This window comes from Dysidea avara, chromosome 10 (genome assembly GCF_963678975.1).
Source record: "Dysidea avara chromosome 10, odDysAvar1.4, whole genome shotgun sequence".
In the NCBI taxonomy this organism is placed as follows: Eukaryota; Metazoa; Porifera; class Demospongiae; order Dictyoceratida; family Dysideidae; genus Dysidea; species Dysidea avara.
Genome location: NC_089281.1, coordinates 27,657,659 through 27,683,481, shown reverse-complemented (window position 1 = coordinate 27,683,481; position 25,823 = coordinate 27,657,659). Strand labels below are relative to the sequence as shown.

Genomic DNA, 25,823 nt, shown 5'->3' with positions numbered 1-25,823 from the left:
GGAACCACTGATTGAAATGGGGTTTGCACTAAAATGACCCTGAACAATAGCACAATATTTGTCATACCAATGAATGTATGGAATGTTAATTATTTAATTTAGTTGGAAATCTCTACTTGCACACTAAACGTGATGCTTTGCCTCTCTATAGTCATGCTGCATCCTTGTTTAGTTATATTGGTCCATAGGGTGGCACTGGCGGCTCTCTTATCGAGGCCAAAATCCATCAAAATACCCATCTCACCATTTGTCATCAGTTTTAGGAAGTGTTACATGTCAAACATGTTGGTTTAGCTCTCTACATCCTTGCTGGACCATTCAATCACCTCCGTCTGTGTAGGCAGCTTTCTCCAGTCTCTTGAAAACGCCAGAGCACGCCAATTGGGTGTAACCATCAATACCAGTTAATGCTTAGCTATTTTGTTTCATTGGTTCCACGCAAGAATGACAGGAAAACCAGCAGAAATGTAATAGAGCGAAAATGGAGTTAGTGTAGCTCTAAATATTGTACTCTACATGTTTATACAAATGATTACCGAAATGCAAATTCCGATTATCAAAAACCACAATCGAAAATTCAATTCGTGTAGAGTTCCAAAGGGTGGATATTCAAAACTAGACTAACTCCACTTGGGTTATGCAATATTACTGCTGAATTTTCGTGGAATCAATGAAACAAAATAAGCAGTAGGTGGTGTTGATGGTTGCGCTGCGGCCCAATTGGTGTGCTCCGACATTTTCAAGAGACTGAAGAAAGGTGCCTACACAGACGAAGGTGATTGAAACGTCCAGTAAAAATGTAGAAAGGCAAACCAGCATGTTTGACATGTAAAACTTCCTAAAACTGATGACAAATGGTGAGATGGGAATTTTGATGGATTTTGGCCTCGATAACAGAGCCGCCATTGCCACCCTATGGACGAATACAACTAAACAAGGATGCAGCATGACTTAAGAGAGGCAAAGCATTACGTTTGGAGTACAAAATTTCTTTAACGCATTGTAAATTGGTTGATATCGCCAAAATTCGTGCCACTGGATATCGGCATTTGGCGGTTTTTGAGGTCGCTTGAAGAGCTGCCAGACCAATCCTATGAATGAAAGCTACTGACTATGGGTCTACCAAGCTTTTGAGAAATAAACTAGCACATTTGGCTAGCAAAAGTTCCTGTCAGTGAATAAGATCGACATTTTTGACGAATTTTTGACAGACGTCGAGCTCAGCCAGATGGCAAACAATTTTGGAATTCGATCATATTTGGTGTGGTAGTAGTTGGACCCATGCCAGACCAGTTTGACCTGGGAGGGTTACTTTGGCATCGCTACTGTGTGCTCCAGTGACATCGAAACTTTTTTATAGTCCGAAATTTCATTTTCGCGATGCTGCGGCTGGAAATTGCTCCAGACAATGCAGCCACTAATGGTTTTAGTTTAGAGTACGGTTAGTAAGAAAGGTTGAGAGCGCGTGTTGTAGCTTTAAAAGACATTTCCTTGAAGATATAGCAAAAAACCTCGTAATTTGTAAGCATATTCGCCAATTTGCACGACATGACGTTAATGAAAAATAACGCCAATTTGGCATTTTCTAAGTGGTACCTAGCCTAGCATTTGTGGGTAGTTTGGTAGTTGATTCTCAGAGGTCGAAATTTCACGTTGTGGACCCTACCTACTGTTAGTAGGTATATTATCTATGTTAAGATCGTTCTCCCACCCACTGACACACACGTAATTTTATTGTACTCCCTTAATTTTTACCACTACTGGTGGAATGGGTGATGCTGCTACTCAGTTTTATAAGAGATTGGCCAACCTTTTGAGTGCAAAGCACAGTCTTTCCTACGGAATAGTGATGGGATGGCTGAGATGCAAATTGAGCTTCTCTTTGTTGAGGTCTGCAATTATGTGCATTCGCGGTGCCAGGTCCAGTTTGCGCTGTCCCATTGCTGAGGCACCGATTGCAGTGCAGGTCGCTGAGGCCCATATGTAAGATAATTTGTTTTTGTTTATTATGTACTGTTTTATCCTATGTCATTAATTAGTAATTAAAAAAAAAAAAAATTGTACACAAATTAGTCACGTGCTTATGCAATCTTGAACAAAAATTTGCGACACATTGCAATATGCGTTTAAAAATAGGTCATGCATGGACATGAAGAAAGACATAGGAGAAGGAAAGTTATGTAGTTTTTATCCCCCCAAAAAGTACTCACATTTTGTTCTAGCCTGTGTAAAAAAAACGGGGGCGACCTCCGTCATTTACGAACTATCTCAAAATAAGGGGGCGCGCGCGGTAGACCGCCTTTGAGTTTCTGCACGTGACTAGCAAAATGGATGAAGCAGCAGCTGGGGGCAGTAAAAATGAAGTGGTCATCAGCGATTGTCCAGTAATTAACGTGGTCGTCTATAAAGACCGAGCAGAGGTGACGCGAGAGATTTCGCTACAACTGGAGTCCGGACCACAAGAGGTAGGGAACCCTACATTCGAGGCCATACATGAACGTCTCTTGCATTTTTTGAATGCAGGTGCGTGTCTAGGCTAGTAGTGTCTAGATAGGTAACCTCTTCCACAGTGGTATATAAGTGGACACCAGGCTGCCTTGCAATAGAAGCAACTGCATGGTGGCCACGAAAAGCATGCAGAGGTCAGGTCCACAGTTCGATCATTACAAATTTAAAGTAGTGTTGTTCCAGTATAAAGAAATTTGTTAGTATAGTATTTGTATTTGACCTTGACTTTCAATGATGGTAAAGTGCTAGTATTACTTTTGGTATGAAAATTTTCAAAAGTAAGTATATTAAAATATTTACTACCAAAATTTGATTTAGTAAAGTATAAGGTCACCAAAAGTTATAGTACATAACATAACCAGTTATTCTGAATATGCTGGTGCAATCTACAGATTTTTTCGAATAAATATTCCTGTCTAAATTTTTCTGCATTAGTCTGTTTCTCTTCCACTAGTAGCATCCCCACCAGTTGAGAAAATGTGTTCTATAGGGGCAGTTGAAGCTGGTACTGCTAAAATATCAGGCTATTAAGGAGCTATTACTGGATAATGCTTCAGTTTCCCAACCCAGTAATCTAACGGATCCATTCTATGCTCTTCAGTGGTTATTCTGGCATCCAAATTCCAAACAGTTACAATGAACTCCAACTGTTCCAGTTACCACTAAATTTATGCACTCTATACTACCTAATACTGATAGATCAAACAACATGAGCAAAGTGATTACTGGAGCCTAAGCACAAAAAAAAACAACTTTTAAGGCTCGCCTACTTGTGGTGGCTTTGAAATGAAATCTTCAAAGTTCATAGAACTCAGCTGGAATAAATGAATGAGTCACTTATACAATACTTACTAAATCTTGATGAAGCAATTATGAGTAAAGAGTAAGTATTTAGTATCTAACCATCCTTTTACTAAAGTATTGAGTATCTCTTTAGTAAATCATCCAACATTTGGTACAGTATTAGTAAGTAATACTAACAGAAAAAGGGCTGTACTTTTCCAAAGTAAGTATTAGTAAAAGTATACTGGAACAACACTAATTTAAAGGAGAGAAAAGTCTACCTTTTTCAAATAGTGGTCTTGATTTGGTGTTCTTGCAGAATTGCTTGAGCCTTGTATAAATATGTATGTATGCGCTAGAGTGGATATTGTGCCATCATGTGGGCATAGATCGGTGGGCTTTGAGCTTACATGGCCATTCAACTGGCAGTCAACCATAGCTGTGTTTATAAAGCCAGAGTTAGAGGGTGCTAATCATCCATCTTAGCTCACCTTGACTCACCATGAGCTTACCTTCATACAGACTGTGAAAGACCTTAATATTGTGCCGCCTAACAGATGAACCTCTTTTTTGTTGTTAGGGTAGTGTTCTGCTTTGTTGTTACAATAGTCTTCCTTTGGTGCTTATGGGCTCCTGTTTTAATATATGAAAGTTACTTCAGTTTAAGGTAGAGACTAAGGTAGGTGCATAGCTGGCAGTTGTAGCACATTGCAAGTTCCGTAGTGATTGGATTAATTACAGAGGTGTTTCTTGTACTGTTCTTGCAACGAGCGAAACAAAGCTGAAGATGAAGCAGAATGGCCATTTTGCTTTCAGTAATTAGTATTTGGGGAACGCGTTTCAACACAAATATTGTTTTATGATATACCTGGCAACATTCTATTCTTTGATGTGGTATGCTAAAAAAGTAATGAGACACAAAGGAGATTACCTATACCCACAGCTGTATACTAGTGGACTTTTAATCCTTACTTCAGTCTGAGTCATAGCTACATTGACTAGCTACAGGACTGAAGTAGGGATTAAACTAAAAATGTCTGCTGCAGGTGTAAGCGCCACCCTGGAGAATTGGTCTGCGAGGATGAGACTAGCAACCCCTCTTGTTTTATTTCTTTGAAATTCTTTGTTGTTCTTTTAAGAAAAAAATGAAGTGCTTTCCTGGAGTGAAACCAATTATATGTTTTTCTTGCAGTTCTAAGAAGATGTTTGGTTTGTACTCCACAGGTTGTCCTCACAAAGTTGTCCAAGTCAATAGACAAAGATTCTGTGAGAGTGGATGGAGTAGGACCAGCCAGTATCACTGAGGTGTCCTTCCAAGAAATCAGTGTTACAGGTATGCTGTAACTCATACCGTAAATGTAAGATACTTAACTGTGTTGTGTGTAGCTGAAGAGGAAGCTCAAGAGAGCAGTAATCCGGAGGTGACACGCTTAAAGGAGGAGAAGAGTTCAGTCAACAACCAAATTGCTGGCTTACAAATGGAAAAGAATCGTATTGAGAAGCAGCAGACAATGTTACAGTCTTATGCTAACAGTATCACTGATTCTCATAAGAGCAATGCTGCCGGACAACTTGGCCAGCTGTTGCAGAAAGGCACGGTGGATAATATGATGACATTTGTGGACCGATTTGGTGAGGAGAGTTTTACTATCATGGAGAAGATGCATGCTGTTGATAATGAGATCAAGGGACTACAAGAAAAAGTCAAAACAGTAAGAGTTTCTAATATATTGTTGTGGTGATTTTTGTAGAGGTCATAGTACAGCTATGTGACAGATTTCATAGTGACCTGTGTTTCATCCTCTGTTGCATGTACAGCTTATGTAACCCAATATTTTGAGTTTTCTGGCACCAAAAATGCACTAAGCCGCAAACTATATACCGTGGATGTAACCACAGCTGGCCTGCCCACCAATGTCTTCCTTCTTCACAGGCCACTTTATTTCTGAAAATCAATCAGTAGAGTGGCAAATGAAAATTATATAAATTGCAATTATGAACAGCAAGGCACATGCAAGTTTTTGAGAAATTATCTATGGGATTTAGATACACACTCCTGAAATGTAGATAATGTGTTTTCCTTCACATGTTTAGATAATGTGTTTTCCTTCTGATAATGTGTTTTCCTTCACATGTTTGACAATTCACCATAAGGCTTATTTACATTCTCACTGAGTAATTGGTTTGTACATTTGAAGTTGTGAGTGCCTTTATTTGCTCTGCAGATTGACGAAGAGCTGTCCAACTTGGAGCCAACATCTCACAAGAAACCAGAAGAGTCTCCCAAACAACAGGTGATAGGCATCTTGTTGGATGTGAAGGAACCATCACAAATAAAGCTCCTCTTCTCTTACCTGGTCCACAACGCTGGCTGGACACCAAAGTATGACCTGAGAGTAATCAGTGCTAACAAGACGATGCAAGTCAGCTACTTTGGCATGATACAACAGAACACTGGAGAAGACTGGTATGTAGCTATCATGAATGGGGGGGGGAGGAGGAGGAGGTGGGGTTCATACAGTTTAATATCAACCATTTTGTCTGTAGTGTAGTTGCCGACCATGTACCACTAATTGTTGATATGACTTATTAAGAATAACTAGTTTAAGGAACCAATTGATGTTGTGCTACTTCTAAAAATCAGGCACCCATGCAATTAATACTATCCCATTCTAACTAAATAGGCAATTAATCAGCCATGTATATAATTTAGTTTATATTCGTGCTTATAGTTATAATTAATTCAGCTAGATAATTAGAATTTGTGTAAATACTGTAATTTAGCGTATTTCATGCTTCATATTTTGTAATTTGGTAGTCACATTACATTGCTATGTACTGCTATAGAGGGTAACTATAACAAACCACTTTAAACCACAAATTACACACAGAAGTATCTTCTCAACTGTTTTATAGTGTGTCTATCATGTTTTCTTGTGCGAATTGTATATAGAAAGCCTCAAGGCTGCCCTTCATTTTCGTTTGCATAAGTACGGGTAATGCCCCACTTTCAACCCAAAGGATATGCTACCTCTGGTAGCCTAAGAGGCCTTCAGTGTTGTTTTAAAGTTGTTAAACATCTATAAAACCAAAAGGGAAGGCCGTTCAAGAAGTATATGAAGAGTCGCCATACCCGTATTTCAGACCACCGAGAAGAAACCACAAAGTTTATGTGTGTGGAAGTTTAATACAGACTTAATTTTGCTTTCAATTCTTACAAGCTGGCTGCTTTTTATCATTTTTAGTGTTTTTGCTCATGTGGGTGCGTACGGACAAACAAACATAGGTAGGTAGGTACACACACATACACACACACACACGCACATGCACACACACACATGCACATTTTTACGAAAACAATTTCAGTAAACCAGGCGTGCACCCACAGCCGGCCTTTGCTGGCTTTGGCACGCGCCTGGTTTAAAACTTAGGGATTTTAAGTTTGATTAGGGATCATGGCAAAAAAAAGTAGGGAAACAGGGAGGAGGTTGCCTACACCTGCAGATATACTAGTGAGCATTTTATCCCTAAGGGGTCTTGGGTATGGACTGAATTAGGGATTAAATGCTCACTATTATATCTGCAAGTGTAGGTGACCTCCTCCTTGTTTCCTACTTTTTTCTATGATCGCTAATCGAACTTAAAATTCCTAATTTTTCCTTAACCTTGTTCTTTTTTGTAACATTATTATGACTGGTGAACCCACGCATACTGCATCAACAGAAACGATAGTGCCAGAATTAATGTTTTCGTCTGAACGCACACCCCAAGTTATCAAATACTGCTTCGGAAGTGCAGTGGCCATTATGTTTCACTTTCAGTTATGTTCAACCCATTACACAGCACTACAAACAAAAAACAGTAGAAGAAGTGCCTCTGCAATCAATCCAGTCACCACAAAAATACAACGATTTATGTGCCTCGACTATCAATTACTGCCTTGAAAGTGCAGCAGCCACTATGCTTCGCTTTCAGCTATGTTCAGCCTGTTACACAGCATTACAAACGAAGAACAGTGTTAGAATCACCTCTCCAGTCACTACGGAAAATACAGACAATTCCTGTTTACAAACATACTGTAGGGAAGCCATGCATCACGCTACCGTGAATTGACATTTTAGGCTGTCAGCAAAAAGAAATGGGACACAAAGGAGGACAAAGGTAAGTCCATGATACGTGCATTATACGTACAGTGTACTATGGTATGCCAAAAGACACATCTCAGGATGAAGCGACGTCGAACAGTGAAAAATCAAGCTCATAGCCTTAGCCGTTATAGAGTTACGCTTGCCTGCCTGGCAGGCAGTTAGTCAGTAGAAAATTCATTGAATAAATTGTTTTAGAAATTTTGTAACAATTTATTGGAAGCCTTTAGGATTGTACTGAAGGCACTTTTGGGCTTGGTTATACCTAACCAATACTGCCAAGGTGATGGTGTTGTGAAGCTGGTTTTTGGGCGATTTTTTTGGCCAGAAAAACCCAAATCTCCTAATATGCAGTACTACCGTACTGTATGATAAAAACTGAGTGTACCCATTTTTGTTAATTTTGTTGGTGGTTTTATTACTAAAAATGGTGCTATATGGTTGTCTGACAACTTTTTAATCTTTGTGTGATGTACGTGTTGTGTGTATGTATGTGTACTTCGTCTGCTAGTTCCAAATACATTCACCTCGAATAAATATCTTTCACATTTTACGCTAGAATTTTGTTTTTGTTCATTAGGAATGCTACCAATGTGTGTTTGTCTACAGCCACACCCAGTGTGGGAGGGGCTATACCTGAACTGGGAACGTGCAAGTTGACATTCCAGGTCCCAGACTATCGATTGGATGAATATAGCTTTTCTAAGAAATCTGGAGGGTTTGGTTTCAGCAGGTCTGGATCAGTAAGCAAGAAGAGGAAGAGGTATGGTCTAACCTACCCTGTGTGTCTTCAGTCCATACAATAGGACCTAAACATTTCTATTGCCTAAATGTTAGTATGTCAGGATATGTTATGATCAAGTGTGCATTCTGTTAAGTTTATTGAGCAGAACTTATTTTATTTGTTTATTCATTGGAACAATTTACTTGTATGACCACATAGTAAATATTAATGTATTCAGATAATTGGGAAACCTTTTTTACTCTTTTTATGACAATTTTAGTACCAGCTATTTTAGGTTATATATTTTTTACTGTTTAGTTTTTATACATCTTTCTTGTGATTAGGGCTAAGATGGGAACTGTGAGAAAACTACAATAGTGAAATGTTTCAAACACCATGTAAATAAAGGATTGGGTCATGCATGCATCATGGACATGAAACAAAGACTTTCAAATTTTGTTTGCTTTGGCAAATATCATGGTATCACCATTAGCAACTGCCCTCATGTTCATACTTACTCTTGCTTCCCTCATGTTCATACTTACTCTTACTTTCTGTATATTGTAAAATTTGGGTTTGCACAAACATGCGAGAGATTGGTGACGTATACTGTGTATAATATGTATGTCTGTACAATGGTCTTTGCTCCCAACAGGACCAGTGGTTATAGTGAATCTGAGGAGAGAGAACAAATGAAGATACCACAAGCTGATGTATCTCAAGGATTATCCACTACTACTTTTGAGATTACCGGTAAAGCTACTATACCATCCGATAATGCCTCCCATAAGGTTATCAACTTGTAATTGTGGGTTTGAATTAATGTGTTATATATTAGGTGTCAGTGGGTACAGCAGATTTGAGTCCAACGTTTGAGTATGAGACTGTCCCCAAGATGGCACCTCATGCCTTCCTGAAGGCTACAGTGAAGAACAACTCCAAGTATCCATTCCTGGCTGGACCAGCTAACGTGTTTCTTGATCAGACATTTGTGACAGACACTAGTCTAAAAGCTGTGTCACCAGGGGAGGAGTTCAGTGTATCACTAGGTCAGTAAAGTGTTCTAATAGAACATGAACATACAGGCAATATAGCTATTATGTGTACAAGAAACTGAAGGCTTGTGATCACTTAGATGTAGACAGACATTAAGCATGCACTTACATTAGCTCCCTAGAGTGTTGGTTCTAAATTTCAAGAAAACTGCTGAATCCTTTTTTTTCCAGGTGACTATGCCATCCGTTCAACAATAACAACAATAATAAGATGCTGTGTTGGAAAATCTGGGTACCAAATCTAATTACAGTGGAACCTCCCTTAACGGTCACCTGAGTTGGGCGGTCACCTCAACATAGCAGCCACGTGACTACGGTCCCGACCAATTCCCAATCAGTTTGTACAGAAATAGTTTGCATTAAGCGGTCACCTCTATAACACGTATAACAGCCAGCTTTAGTAGTCCCAAACAGCACTTCGCTACACAATAGGCCTCTCACAAAGTGGCCAGTTAATTACATCCATTATGGTGAGTAAACTAGCTGCACTACTTTATACTTCTGTAATACGGAAAAGTTATAAACTCACAGTATAGAAAAGCTCATGGCCACTCCATGACTTTGCCTCTTAGTGTGATTCTAATTAAAGCTCACCTTACTATCTTGATCCTGGATTTGCAATTGTGTAGTTAACAGTTCACCGTCTTTAAGGAAGTTCCTGTTTTTACTTCACAGACTTTGTAGCCAGGGATCATAGTCAGCTCAATTGCTGTCTCCAAACTCAGAGTAGCTTCAGGCTCTTTTCTGCTAATTTGTCTGCTAGCTATGTAAGTAAGCGATGTACTGGAGTATAGCTAAATGCATTTTTATAGCTAAACCTGAGTATATAAGTCCCTGGAACCTTTGTATAAAGGCCAAACCTCAGTTTATGGCCTATGGCTGCTTTATGGAGGATATTGAGTTAGGCAGCCACCTCTCTATAAAGGCCAAATATTTCTGGCCCAAAGGTGACCGCTTTAGACAGGTTCCACTGTAGTACAAACTGGTTATATTGATGAACTGTTACCAGGAGCCTCCAAATAGCTCATTAAAATATGGCAACAATACCATCATCCCAGGACTGGGCAGAGTTTGCCTCTCTGCCCACTGTTTAAGTGTTTATTATTGATTATATATTAAAAAGTGCAACATATTTATTGTCATGTAATTGATTTGTGTCTACTATAAAGATTGTTGTTTACTTCTCAATAGTATAAGTCTAGAAGCATATTTTAGGATTCGTATTTCTATATTGATGTTTTCCTTTATCATTCAAAGGTGTTGATCCTCGGATCAAGGTGATCTACAAGCCACTGAAGAGGTTCAGAGAACAGACGGGTATCCTGTCCAAGACGGTGACATACACAATGAAGCAGGTAACAGAACTGAAGAACAGTCTCGGTGAACCAGCCATCATCACCTTCACCGATCATGTGCCTCGTAGTCAAGATGAAAAACTGAAGGTGAGGTGTTTAAACTGTCCTATTTTTCCCGCTCCTAATATAGGTGAAAACAATGTTGAAAGTTATCATAGGTGGAATTACATACAATACACTACACTCATGTCACTTTTACTTGTGACCAACAGGTCTCTTGCTTTGTAAGGTGAGATACTCTCTAATAGAGCAGTCAAACATTCTAATATAACAGTCAGCAATTTCAATAAGTCCTCTTGGCAAAGTGCTATTAGACCACGTCACCAAGTAAAACAAGCATAGAAGTGTAAGCCATAGCTACACAACAATCCATCTTTAAAAATATCCACTTGGTAAAGTAGGATGGTATTCACTATCGTGATAGTTGCTAAGTAAACTATTATGATAGTAAATTTTTTACTATCACTTCACACTATTTTTTGATTGAACTGTTTAAAAGAATTCATGCTATTATGCCGAATGCTTCACCATTTGTGATGGTATCATACAGTACACTTTTACTGTACATGAAGATTTGCACTTCCTGCCCAAAAATATCACTCAGAAACCAGCTTCATATTTATAGCTTGGCAGTCTATAGTCAAGTCAAAACGCTTCAGAGTGATCCTAAATGTTTTGAACACGTTTTTCTTTGGAATTTTATGTAACAGAGTTTTCTACTGACTATCTATATACATTATGGATTTGATTTCTTCACTATTCAGTTTCACCTAGGCTCCAAGATGTGCCTTTGCGCCTGCTACAGTGAATGCATCACGGACTTATCTATATCTTCTTTTGTATCCCGCTTCTTTCTCCACTAACATGTAGGTGTTGATTTGCGGGTAGTGCATAATAGCTTACTAAACAGAAATGATCCATACTTTCCTTATCAACTGGACCAGTTGCAAAGGTGCTTCTCGTACTTCTCTTTATTTGTAGTACTTTGTATAGCGCTGTATGTGTAACAGGCAAAACATAGCTGAAAACGAAGTGAAATGGCCACTTCACTTTTCAGTAATTGATTAGTTGGTGTTTGGATGTGAAATTTGTTTTAGAATATGTAGTGCTATTATTCTTTGATGTGGTATGGGTGGGTTGATTCACCAGTCATTGTTATGTTGCAAAAGAAGTCAGCAAACAAGTACCAGGAATTTTAAGTTTCATTAGGGACCATAGAAATAAAAAGCAATGAGGTCGCCTACACCTGCAGGTATACTAGTCTAGTGGACATTTAATTTCTACTTCAGTCTATAGCCATGACTGAAGTAGGAATTAAATGTTCGCTAGTATATCTGCAGGTGTAGGCAACCTCCCTTGTTTCTTTCATTACTTTTATGATCCCTAACCAAACTTAAAGTTGCTTTTACTTGTTGAGTTTAAATTGCAGTAGGCTGATTTACAATATAAAAGTTTCTATACTTCCTTCATTTTTAACAGGTAACACTGACGAATCCAGTACTGCCCAAGAAGCAGCCAAATGGTCCAGAACCAAATCCAAAACTGAACAACTCTAACAATTTAGAGTGGAAGTTAGAGGTGCCAGCTGGTTCAGATCATGTGATCACCATCCAGTACCAGGTGGAGTATCCCTCAGGGAAGGTCGTTGAAGGACTGGGAGACCTGTAATTATAGCATTTGAGAATTGTGTCTATTTTCTTGAAAAATTTTAACAAAATTGACTTCATTGATTTTCTTTTGCAGAGTCACATGCATAGTTGTGTTTCATCTCATGTTGTACAGAAAATTACTAATTTTGTGTTGCATACGTCATGACAACAAGATGGTGTGTGGCCCTATCAACTGTGTGTCTTTGATAGCATAAGGGGATGGAACAGAGTTCTAAAAAGAATACCACGTTCACAAAAAATATAATTTTTATTTGAGGGTTTATTGTAGATTGCAGCAGCATGAGAAGGAGCTTTAAAGAGCACTAGTTATGGCCACAAGACTAACTGTAAGTGTGATAAGGCTAGCTGTTGTAAACATCAGATTGAAATAGGAAGGAATTTAACCATTGAAAGGTTCCCAAGGTATCTGTCAGAGGCTGTCAGTATGTTTACATGACATCACCAAAGCCTTTGTTGTGTGACCCAATAATCAACAACTTGCTCTGTGACAAAAAGAAATAGGACACAAATGATGAGGACAAAGGTATACCAAGTTTATGCTCATGCATTGTACAAATTGCAAAAGGCAAGTGTTTTGGATCAAAGTAACATGTAACTGTACATATAAAAAAACAAAACAATTCAAGCCTGTAGCATTAGCCATCATGAAGGTGAAGGCATTAGATGTCAGTCAGTAGAAAATTCTGTTAAAAAACGATTATTGAAACATTTCAAGTTGCTCTGTATCATAAGAGGGTTTAATTAATAATCATAACTGATGTATTATGAAAGAAAAGCAAGACTGGTTTTCGTTGGTATTTTTGGTGGGAAAATGAAAACCTAAAATAATAATACATATATAGTGAGTATGAATGGCTAACTTAAGCCAGTTTCACTGCGAGTGCAGTCCTCCATCCAAGATTCAATTAATTTTATTAATCAATGACTTATTACATGACTACTCTATTAGAGTGCTTCCATCTGATATATATCGGATATTCAAGTCAATTTACCTTGTGAACCACACAACCACCTGTCTTTCAAGACTAGTATTCAGTGCATGCTAATACAAAATATATGAAGGTTTCACATGGATACTTGCAAATGTATAAGTGATTATGTGCAACATACAATATGATTAGTGAAAGACTATAATAATATTATTTTATACTACATGCAGTTTTACTTAGCCTTTATGTTATAGCCACAAAGGTAAGAGGTCTGTGCCATACAAAAACTTAAGCAACAACATACGGCTTTCATTGTAGTCTTGTAACAGTCTGCAGTCTCCAACAGCAAACAATTTTCTATTTGGGAGCATTTTCTTCGAATATCTTTTGATTCAATCTTTGAGCCATCTTCATCATGTATAGAATAAACTGTAAGAATTATCAGTGTCATCAGCTCTGGAGAGTTCTTCACAAGACTGGTGACTCCTTTAACAGTTGCCGATTTCATGAAAAGACTACATGTACTAATCCACCATGAGCTGAAATTGTTTCCATGAATTCATCAGGAAGATCAACCTGATCTGCAATACATAACTGCTGCAAAGTGGAGTGGTACATAGATGATAGTGAAGCTCGTACAGAGATGCATGATAAACATATAAGCTCTTCACAACTGCTGATGACATCTTGGAGAACAGTAGACTCAAAGGCATCTTGTACTTCAGCACTGGGAAATAGGACAAAAGTGACCACCAAATTTCATACTTATATCAACTTCATAAATATAACAATTATCTAACTGCAATGCTTGTAAGCTAGAGCACTTCTCAAATAATAGTACAGTCATTATGTGAGTCAACCTCACACTAATTGCAACAAAAGCAAACTCAACAGATTTTGTTTCCTTATTATGTCCTCAATCACAGAAAAAAAGTCCTAAGGAATCCTCGTGGGGGAACAGTGTGAAAATCACTGAAATAAAAATCCACCTTTTTGCTCCTTAACGGTTTGATATTTTCACAGTGTTTATAGTGATATCTCAGCTAGGACACTACTTATATTATACCATTAAAAAGCTCTCGCAAAGATGAATCTTTTGGTACTAAAATTATCACCTTAGGGAAAATGTGTTAATGAGTTATAAGATACAGGTGATATCAAAGGGACTGTAGCAAATGCCCTTGTATGATATCATTGTCATGAGATATGTAGTGCAGCCAGTTCCCTTGCAGTTACCACAAGTGGGAGTGCACTCAAAGTTGTGCTTCTTGCATAAGAATCTTAGTGTTCTGGCAGATGCATCTGATCACCCGTAGCAGATGTTCGGGAGCAAAAGGTACAAATGTTTGAAGTGGCACAAACCCTTCTCTTCACACTCCTGCCATCCCCAGTCTCTGGAATGAAGTTCTGAAGCTGATCCATTCCATTCTTGAACTTGAAGGTACATACAAAGGATGTGGTACTTTGCTGCTACTGAAGTTGGTGGTAAGGAGTGTGGTTTTACATGGGATGTTTTTGAAGCCACCTTTTCACAGAACCGTTTATGTCAGAGGGAATCTAGTGTGTCAGTTAACATTCCATTGTAGACTAGTTCTAGAACTTTCTCTCCTGCATCTTTCACATTATGTGTGGAGGCTGAATCACCTTTGCCTGCTCATGGAACATACTGCTTGCTTTGAACTTGCTAAGGGATGTCCCCTTTCCACTCCCATGTAGAGACGTAATGTTATGTCATCACACCCAAGAATAGCATGGATGAAGAGGATGTTGTAGCAGATGTCTTGACCAAGCTTTTTTTTTTTTTTTTTTGTGGCCTGATGTTCTAGACGTGAAGCTTTTCTTTGGCTCAGAAGAGGCCATGGGAGTCGAGACTTGCATGGTAGCAGAGCAGAACAATGAGGTCATGTCTTCACCAACTAGCACAGTGGTACTGGTGGTAGCAGATTGAACAGCCTTCTGAACAATCAAAAGATCAGCATCTCCTGGTGCATGGTAAGTTTTACAGTTGCTTTTCTCCAGTTCTGTACTCAGCATGAAAATAAATTGCTGCTAAAAACTGGTCCTTCTTCATTGTGATGGTGATATTAGCAGCAGCTGTCACATTTGCACCAGCGTTTCCATTTGACTGCCTCTGATGTGTCATATCTTTTGTGTTCATATTTTCATAGCCATCAAATACAACTGTGGCATCTTTGTACTTTTGTGCTACATATTCTGTGTACTGGTGGCAGATGTCCCCATATCTAGAACCGCGAGATCATGGGATGCATTGTAGAAGTGCTCCACCATCCAGGGAATATATACTGCATGCCATTAACACCACTTTCATATTGCATCAGCAAGTGCTGGCTTGTCTGCTTCATGAAGCAAAAGAGAGGAATCAAACAGAGCAGGTGGATAGTTGCACAGCTCATGCTTGGAGGCTAACTCCAGATCATCTTATGATTGCATGACAGTAGTAAGTCTCTGAAGAGGAGCAGTGGATCGATCTGAATCTCTCCTCAGATGACCAAAGATGACTGAAAATCCCTCCTCAGATGACCGAAGTACAGGTCTGCCATTGCTTGATGTGCTTGGCAATGGCTCCTCTTGGTTGGTGTCTTTTGCTATTGGTGTGGGTTACAGTATTTGCGGCCACATTGCTGATGTACTACATCCACAAGCATAGCTGTTGGTCCAGGCAATACTGACCTGGTTGATGGTTGAACTACCCTTTGCTGTTAGAATAGAAGATGGGACACCTGTGTCTGTAGAAGTCTTGCAGATGGCACACAATACAGGTTGTACATACATTGCTGAAAGAAGAATTGAGAATATTTGAGTGAGGTGAAACACTGAATAATCAACTTACCTTTATCTAAAGGTCCCTGGTTTATTCCCAGGTTTCAGCACCTAATGTCAAGATTGACAAAGTCTGGTTCAAGCCTTGTTCAGTTAGTTAGTTAGTAAGTACTCTTCTCAAGTTATCACCAGCATTAAAAAACCACTACAACTACTTTGCCTTATATACCATACAATATTGTACCTCAGGTGGATCATTCTCGCGATATTTCACACATCCACAACATAACTGGTTGAAAACTCTCAAGCTCACTATACTACTCTGTATGCATACAAAAACATGCATAAAGGCATTACTACAGTAGTTACAGTTGCAAAGCATTACAAAGAATAAGCAAATCCAGGATATATTATAACTCGTTAACACATTTTCCTAAGGTGATAATTTTAGCACCAAAAGATTCGTCTTTGCGAGAGCTTTTTAATGGAATATTAAGCTTTGATAAAATAAGTATCCTAGCTGAGATATGACTATAAACACAATAAAAACATCAAACCATTAAGGAGCAAAAAAGTGGGTTTTTAATTCAGTGATTTTCACACTGTTCCCCCATGAGGATTCCTTAGGATTTTTTTTCTGTCATTGAGGACATAATAAGGAAACAAAATCTGTTGAGTTTGCTTTTGTTGCAATTAGTGTGAGGTTGACCCAATATTCTTGATAAAATGCCTGTACTATAAGCTCTTCATATGAATTACTGTAGAGATAGTAGGATGGAAGAGACATGCTTCTAGAAGAAGGTATGTCAACTTCATATCACTTAATATCTTCCACGATTGTAGTTGATTCTCTACTGCAGCAATTGATATTAATGCCAGATTTAGTCCACGAAGATTATGACAACAGTGAGCAATCATACAAAGACCTTTTAAACTCACTAAACAACAATAATTACCCCGTAGACTAAGATGCTGTAGATTGGGACATACAACAGCTAATTGCTCTAAATGTTGAACTGGTGGAGAAGCATTAATTTAAGCATACAAATGCTTGTAGTTTAGCTAATTTCCAAAGTAATTCTCACAGAGAAAGATCAATTCAGCCCCTGTATAATCAAACTGGCACTCTAATAGGGTAGTCAAGTAGTTAACTGATTTGAAATGACTACTTTATTAGAATATATGAAAATGATCATGGCAATGGAGCTATCTACTGAGAAAATATACACCCATACTTTTAAGTAATAGAAACATGATTACTGACAAAATGACATATTGAAGTATATCATGATCACAAAATAATTTAATGCCTTTAACATGTATATACTACTGCAAGCATTGCAAGGTGTAATGCTATAAATTACTTAGCCCACTATACAGTATACAGTCATGATAGTACTGGTGGCATAGAGTGTTGAGCATATAGATTGGTGCCTAGCTTGACATCATAATATCAGGAATCACCATATTCTTAACAACTAAAACTGGATCAGCTTTCTTGGAACACATTATTGAAAATGATTTATTTTCTTTTTGAAAGAACCAAGTACCAGTGTGTAGCTAGTGAGATTTCACTCTGTTCAAGCTACTATCAGGCCAGGCTGATTGATTAGTGTCAAACTTTGAAACAAAAGAATTCTTGTTTGATCCAGTATATATATAGTTGAACTTGAATTGCCATGGCTATACGACAGGAGAACTCGTGACATTAATATATATACAAATCCAATCTGAGGTGATCTACTGAATGATCCGGCACATGTCTGAAGAATGAGGTTTTGTACAGTCTGCAGCAATAGACATTCTATTGTCACTCTACTCCTAGCAAAGTTGAGTAGCTCAGTATGCTGGTTCAAAGTTTCGGACCGTGGACTTGGCATGAATTTGGTGACCTTTTGACTGAAACCATTAACATTGATGGCTTACTCTTGTTTATATATGTCCACGGCTTGCACCTTCACTACTCCCATACTGCCAATTTGATGAATATATATGCACTATAGATTCCTATTTTGTCATTTCCTATTTCCAGTTTCCTGATTTCCTATTCCTCTTTTAGTAACACCCATATACCACACCTGGCAGACACACATCAGTACAAAAAGCGCGACTCGAGCCATCAGTGTTGTAATAATCAATACCTTTCTTTTGCCGACAAAAGCAGGTTTTGGCTGGAGTTTTGGGGAAGTTGATTGGAGTTTCAGCTCACTCCACAAAATCTGCTGCTGGCAAAACTACTTATCTGATCTTCTACAGAAAGCTGATAGTTTACCAGTAAGAACTGAATACAAAGTATGGATTTACAGGAATTATGTTCTTTCAATCATTTTTTTTTGAAACCATCAAATGAGATGAAATGGTAAATAATACATATGTATGATTCCTTGGTCACATGTGACCACAAATACCAAAGTCAAAGTAGGCATGGCAACGATGGATACAAAAAAAAGAAGTTAATTAGTCCAAGTTGGGTTGCTGCGAGCAAAGAATATTCTCTGGGACATGGTGATAGCAATTCCTGCTGCTCTATCAGATGTTGTTTTGGAGTGGGAGAAAATTTGATTTGAAATGTGTTTCATTGCCATAATGGTCTCATTAAGGTAATGGCCAATTTCAACAGTGTAGTACTGACTCATGAAGCCCTAGCGATCAAGCCTAGCATCTATCTGTTGGTATTCAGGCTTTCCTTCTTTCAGTACGCTGATGCGCAGCAGTAAGGTCAGTATGATAATTAAATGGGCAGGTGAGCTCCAAGCAGTAATGAGACAGTTTTCAGTTCTTCATTATACACAACAATATCAGGCCAGTATGGGCATACTGGTAAAGCAGGTGGAATTGTGCAGGAGGTGAATCTGATGCACATTTGCCATCCAAATCAGCAAATATTTCAACATTGTCTAGACAAGCTTGCAGTTCAGCCATCAGGTATGACAACACAGCATCATGACAGTAGGTATACCTACCTTGTTGTAAGGCCACAAGACAACCATTCAACACATGATGGCAAGTAGGACAAGGTGACTGACAGGCTGAGAAGGTGTTACCTGAGTCACAGTGTGGGTTTAGGAAAGGTCGTAGTTGTATTGATATGATTTTTATGGTTAGACAACTAGTTAAGAAAACAATAGAACTAGTTAAGAAAACAATAGAACATGATACAATGCAGTACCTAATTTTTGTGGACCTTCATAAGGCATATGATTCTGTCCCACAAGAAGCACTGCGGTTGGCCTTGTTGAAGTTAGGAGTACCTGAGACGTTGGTAGAGCTTGTGAAGTCATTCAATAATAATATGAATGCTAGTGTGAAAGTGGATGGGGAGCTGTTAGAGGAGTTTGAGGTCACAAATGGTCTACGTCAAGGGTGCACAATGGCCCCTACTTTATTTAACCTTTATGCCTGTATCATTGCTGAAAAGTGGGTGGAAAAAGTTAATGAGATTGCCGATGTGGGTAAATTACTATTGTATAAGTAGGACAATCGGTTGTTCCGTAGGTCGACCGGGAATGCCAACGAAGTGCTGCTGCAGAAGGGAGAGTTTGCTGATGATGTTGTATTGCTGGCTCGCTCAAGAGATGCTGTGTGTGCTGCTATCAGAATTTATGTAGAGGTGGCAAGTTCTCTGGGGTTGACAGTGAGTTTCCCAAAGACCAAGTTTATGGTGATTGGTAACACAGTGGCTCATCTTGTTGTGGGTGATGGTCTAATTGAATGGGTTGAACAGTTCCCTTATCTAGGATCATTGATTTCGGGTAATGGGAGGACTAGTGCAGAGGTTGAGAGACGTGTAGCCAATGCTTCTAAAGCTTTTGGGGCTTTACGACAAGCTGTGTTTAAGAATTCCCACTTGACTATTACTAAGAGACATGTGTATAGGGCGTGTGTCCTGTCAGTCCTGTTGTATGGCAGTGAGTGTTGGACACCTCTTTGTGGCAGCTGAGGAAGTTGAACAGTTTTCATCATAGATGTGTGAGGTCAGTGTTAGGTATCACTAACCAGCAGCAATGGGAGCAGAGAATCTCATCAGGTGCAGTGAGAGCGACGTGGGGCGATCTAGAGACTGTTGATACTAAACTCAGGAAAATACGCTTGGAATAGCTGGGTCACTTGGCACGGATGCCTAATCATCGCATCCCTCAAATGTGTTTGTTTGCATGGCTGCCTAAGACACGTCCTTTTCATGGGCCAAAGAAGAGGTGGAGGGATGTTCTTAAGGATGATTTGGCATCACTGGAAATTAGTGACGGTTGTTGGCATGAGAAAGCTCAGGACAGATAATAAGATGAAGGATACATGGGGCCAGTGTACGTGTGACCGGCAGAACAAACAGGCCAGTCAAGCTAATACTGTGTTGTGCTGGAAATCTCTGTGAAACATTTCAGAATGTCTGAAATCTCGTAGGTGATATTGGGTGCTAGTTGGTTGGTTGCTGACCCCTCACAAGTAAACCTTGAAGTAAACTGAGCTTACACTGTCTTGAAACTGAGGATACACCACCTGGCTGGGTAATTCAAGATGACATGAGTGGCACTGCAAGGTAAACATAGCCAGCATTTTAGGTATTTGGTAGCAAGATTTTCCATTTTGTAGTTTTTTGGAAAGATTTCACCTTCAAAATGACCATAGAAACTGAAAATTACGTTAAAAACCACACATAAAATTGTGTTAAAGATTATCTTGGTCAGAGTGGTCTTACTATTGCTTTTAAATCTTTTATTAGGCTAGTATGTGAGTATGGAAACATTATCTTTATGGGAGCTTCTGCCACTCATCTACTTAAATTAGACTCGATGCTGAGAAGTCGTGTGATACCACCTTTTTTCACTGGCCTCTCGTCATAATGCCAGCTCTATTGGCCTGTTATGTAGATTGTTGCATTCACGATGTTGGGGACCTCTTCAGAATTTTTGTCCTGTTCTTACTTCTGTTACCCACGCTTATTCCTTCTACCATGTCACAGATGACAGTTTGTCACTGCAGCGACCAATTCACTGGACTTATTTATTAACAGTTTTTGGGTACAATTCCTTGCCACCATCCCATTGATTTTGAGAAAAAGAGGTACTCTTGAAGGATGGTCTTCCCTTCGTCATTTACTCCAGCGACGTGTTACTAACTGTATATCATGTATTTGTATGCAGCTATCATATATGTGTGTGCACTGTATTTGACACCATAAAAAATAAAAATTTCGGGAATAGACATTCCTGGAATTAGTCAGGTTCACTATGTACTTTTGTTCAAATTTTATGGGGATTAGCAAACCTATACATTTTTGGAAAGCATAGAGCATGAGGAATCTGAAAATCAATGTTTACATTTGCATGGATTTCTGCAAGGTCAGCATTTTTAAAATTTCAAAACAGTAGCTAATAAAGTAAAAATTCCTGGTATATCAATTTTAATTTAACATAAAAGTTCATAATGAACTCAACAGATTCTCTGGTGACATTTTCCACATCCCTATTCATTAGAGGTGATAATTAATCATGAATAGTTAGAAATTTTTACAAACAATAGAAGAGCATCCATTATGCTGCAATAACTCAGGAATAATTTTTAGCAAAGAGAATTGAGCAGATTAAATGGATGAGATCTATGTATAACTGGTGCAAAGTATAAGTTTGGATACCACTTAAACAGTTCAACAGCACAAAAGATTGAGTTACTCTAATAGAGCAGTCATAAATTCCAATAAAGCAGTCAACTTTGAGTCCATAATTATTTCTAATGTAGCAATCACTTTTGTGAAAATCCTAGCTAGTGTGCTTATGTTAGGCATAAATTTCAGGAGATTAGCTAATACTAGGTTTGAAAGAATAACTGTAATTTGCATAAAACATTCTCCTTTAAAAGGTAACTTTGAAAATTAGCAATTGGCAACTATGATTTCACCCCGACTAAATCCAAGAGCACTTTTGCACCAGTTGGTGGCATGCATTGACACAGCTAATTATGTCAAAGATAACTTTGCTCAAAATTTATGGGCCTACATAATTATTATTAGAAAGTTGAGAGCATGGAAATCAGTGAAAATCAATGCTTACATTTATACGGATACCTACATGTTAGTCAATTAGCAGTTTGAAAATAGCAGTCCATATGGTGCAAATTTCTCCATATGTCAGCCTCTTATTTGCAACAAACACTATTTCTATGTTCTCATACCCATATTGAATCCATTGATAGCCTCTAAAGTGCTAAGAAACTTAATTTGGCAGATAGTTATTGCATGAAACAAAGTGAATTATTAACGTTGAGATGTAGGGTATAGCTATGTATAAAAACATCACAGTTATGTATCTATGTACATAATACTACATATACATATATGTATTAATATCTAATACAGTCAATTCAAAGATATGAGCCTAACAATCATCAGCACTGTTACTGTTGTCATTTTCGATGCATTATACAGTGCGATAGTACTATATATTAGAGATCATGCAGGAGCTTTCCAGTTCAAAGTATCACCCTAAAACCAGTCTCAATTTCTCTTCATGACAGCTTAGCAGCATTGGTTAGGCACAGCCAAGCCCAAAAATGTCTTCAGACTAACCCCTAACTCCTTCTATAGCATTTCTATTTAACAGAATTTTACGCTGACTGACTGACTGACAGCCAAGTATAACTTGACATATGGACTTGATTTTGCCAACCGCAGACATACAATACATGTATCATGGGCTTACCTTTATCTTTGTGTTCTAGTTCTCTTTGCTGACAATACCAGGCGTCAATTCATACTATATAGCGTGATATGGCTTAACTGTGGCTGTGTAAGCTTATCGCCAGTATTTTCCATAGCAATATGATTGATAGTTGAGACACTTCTCATGCTGTTCTTTGTTTGCAATGCTGTGCAATGGAAAATGCATAGCTGAACATGAAGTGTAATGGCTACCTCCATTTTTGCTTCATAATTGATAGCTGGGGCATGCGACCAGACATATATTTTGTCAGGTTTCCTTCTTCCTTTTGATGCAGTATATGTGTGGGTTCACCGGTCATAATTATGTTACAAAAACAGTCCTACATTTAATCCCCATACTTCAGTCTAATACAGTAGTGAAAAAAGAGAGGTTGCATATATGCTGCAGTGGACATTTAATCCCTAATTCAGTTGTGGTTATAGACTGAATGAAGTATAGGGATTAAATGTCCACTAGTATATATGCAGATGTATAGGCAACCTCTTTTCTTTCACTCTTCTTTCACAACTTCTTATATAGCAATTCCCTACTTTTTGATCCCTAATCCAACTTCAAAAGTTTCATTTTTCCTTCTATTTGTATGTTTAAATCTTCATCTGTATCACAAAACTATGCAAGGCAATAGCACTAGCATTTTAGCATGGAGCAGTTACTTGTAAGCCTGTCATTAAAAACATGTTGGCTAGATATTTTATTACTGTGCCAAATGTCCTTGTTTATTTTTATCATCTTCTGGATAAGAATCACTCCATCGACAATGGCAATATTTGGTTTATTTAAAGATGCGTGATATGCAATCCTTCTGTCACTGGAAAGCAAATTTTCATTGGATTAACAGTTAGGTAACAGTGGATCTTATAATTTTCAAAGATTGTGCATCAATTTTAACTTGTTGGTGCATGTCTATCTGGTGCATAAAATTGCTCTTGGTGATTAGAGTATATTCACTGTTGCCAATTGTTTCTGTGAAAAGGAAACTTCCCTTTTAGGGGAGAGCTAATTTCAATTACTGTAATTTAAAATTCAAAATTCATCTAGTGCTACTTATTATGCTAAACATACGTAAGCACATTAGCAAAAAAAAATGGGCTCAAAAGTTGACTGCTTATAAGTGACTGCTTTATTAGAGTATCTAAATTTTCAGCTTTTTTAGGTTTGAATTTTTTTTAGTAGAAGTCAAATTATACTTTGCACTGGTTATACTTTGCACCAGTTATACCCAAATAATCCAGAATATTTGTTCACTATATATTATTCCTGAATTATTGCAGTATAGTAGTCTATTCCTTTTGTAAAAACTTTTAATTATTCATGATTAACTGTCTCACCTCTAATGAATAGAGGTGTAAAAATGTCACTAGAGAATTTGTTGAGTTCATTTATTAAATTTTATATCAAATATCAAATTAAACTTGATAGGCATGTTAGAATTTTCTTATTTTATTAGCTGTCACTTAATTGAAATTAAAAAATGCTGACTTTGCAGGAATTTGTGCAAATGTAAACATTGATTTTCAGATTCCTCATGTTATAAGCTTTCCAAAAATATATAGGTTTGCTAATCCCCTTGAACGAAAGTGTATTTTTTGACATAGTGAACCTGACTAAATGAGAGAATTCAAGATTTCAGGAATTTTCATAGAATTTCAGAATCGGCCGACAGGATTTTTAAGCTTCTCATTTACTTGCCAACATATCTAAATCCTCAGACCTGCTGATACAGGAACTAGCATTACAGTTGGATCTCTCCTCTGAACTCCTTAAGCTTCAAATTAATACCACCATTCATCCAGGGCCGCCCACGGGGGGGAGCTGTGTAGCAAGCTTATAAGTAAGGAGATATAGTTGGTGAGGGGTAGCTATTGTCATTGTCAGCATGTAATGACCTTTTTTTTTTTTTTTGGTCTTTGACTTACAGCTTGGGTGAAGTTTTGTGGAGACCTCCTTGCCCCTGGGGGGTCCCACTTTAACTCTTTGCCCTAGCCCCTTAATTTCTCTGGACGGCCCTGTGCTCATCAGGAGATAGTTAGCTACTCATCAGTCAAGCCAGAGCGCTGGCAACTTACTGACAGCTTGCAAACTTTATACATATGGCTTGCAGAAAAGTCTTGCCTTATCCAAGGAAACAACACTTTGCAGAGTATATTAACTCATCAGCTATACATGCAGACACCCAGGACCTTACAAGGTAAATGCAGATTACAGAAATGGGATCTCATTCATTATATAGGAATTACGTTCTCTCAATCATCCGATTCCACCTCACTGTAGATAGTATTGGACCATCAACTATCACTAAAATGGAAAATCTAGCCACTAAATTCCTGAAACGCTGGCTATGTTTGCCTCACAGTGCCACTCATGTAATCCAGGTGTCTGTTGTCCCAGTGTGTCCTCAATTTCAAGGCAGTGTAAGCTTAGCTTACTTGCTAACATCTCTAAATCATCAGACCCACTGATACAGGAGTTAGCATACATTGCAGCTAGATCTAATTCCTCTAGCTGACCTCCTTCAGATTAATAGTTCTCATCAGGAGATACTCTGTCAAGCCACAGCACAACTTGACACTATCCCAACAGCTCGCAAGCTCTATATATTATATTGCTAGCAAACGCCTTGCCATTTCTAAAGAAACAAAACTTTGCCAAGAGAAGCTGGACACTCAGTGTAAATTTGAAAACAGTGCTACTCTGGCACTGTCCATGGAAGCCGAATCAAAGTTGTGGAACTGGCTTTCATCCAGGCCAGCTCTCTGTGTGTTACGAACTTCATCAGATGCCCTGCCTGCTCTATTAAATTTACGTCGCTGGCACATACAAACTGGAGTGACTTGTTCTCTTAACTTTTGCAAACGGTTTTGCACACGCACGCACGCACGCACGCACGCACGTACGCACACACAAAAGAAACAATTAAGTCAAACATCTTCCTTCACAGCTGTATGGAGAGGAGGACATATGTTATGATGGTTTCTTCTAATGAAAAAAGGTCTGTGACGCAATTGACTTAGATCTCGTGACTTACAATTCGATCTTAAACGGCTTCTACTTGACTTGAGTGATACCAGTGTCGGCCACTACAGATTCCTATCCACTGTGCTACTGCTGCTAGCTCCCTGAATTTTTGACTACTTTAAATGCAAGACAATATAATAAA

General features: G+C 38.4%; 1 protein-coding gene across 1 annotated transcript; it reads left to right on the top strand.

Moving 5' to 3' along the window:
- Positions 1-2,301: 2,301 nt before the first annotated feature.
- LOC136268872 (protein F37C4.5-like) lies at positions 2,302-12,377 on the top strand. Its single transcript, XM_066064337.1, has 9 exons — positions 2,302-2,465; positions 4,516-4,624; positions 4,678-5,003; positions 5,517-5,758; positions 8,017-8,199; positions 8,816-8,951; positions 8,999-9,209; positions 10,473-10,657; positions 12,050-12,377. Exons 1-9 carry the CDS (start codon positions 2,328-2,330, stop codon positions 12,236-12,238), a joined length of 1,719 nt encoding a protein of 572 aa, XP_065920409.1. The 5' UTR covers positions 2,302-2,327; the 3' UTR covers positions 12,239-12,377.
- Positions 12,378-25,823: the final 13,446 nt, after the last annotated feature.

What these genes read in the sequence shown, in the direction of transcription:
- LOC136268872 (XM_066064337.1), top strand. Translation starts at nt 2,328, where the DNA reads ATGGATGAAGCAGCAGCTGGGGGCAGTAAAAATGAAGTGGTCATCAGC. An exon ending in GTAAGCAAGAAGAGGAAGAG is followed by an intron (nt 8,200 to 8,815) that starts GTATGGTCTAAC and finishes TGCTCCCAACAG; the next exon opens with GACCAGTGGTTATAGTGAAT. An exon ending in GGAGTTCAGTGTATCACTAG is followed by an intron (nt 9,210 to 10,472) that starts GTCAGTAAAGTG and finishes TATCATTCAAAG; the next exon opens with GTGTTGATCCTCGGATCAAG.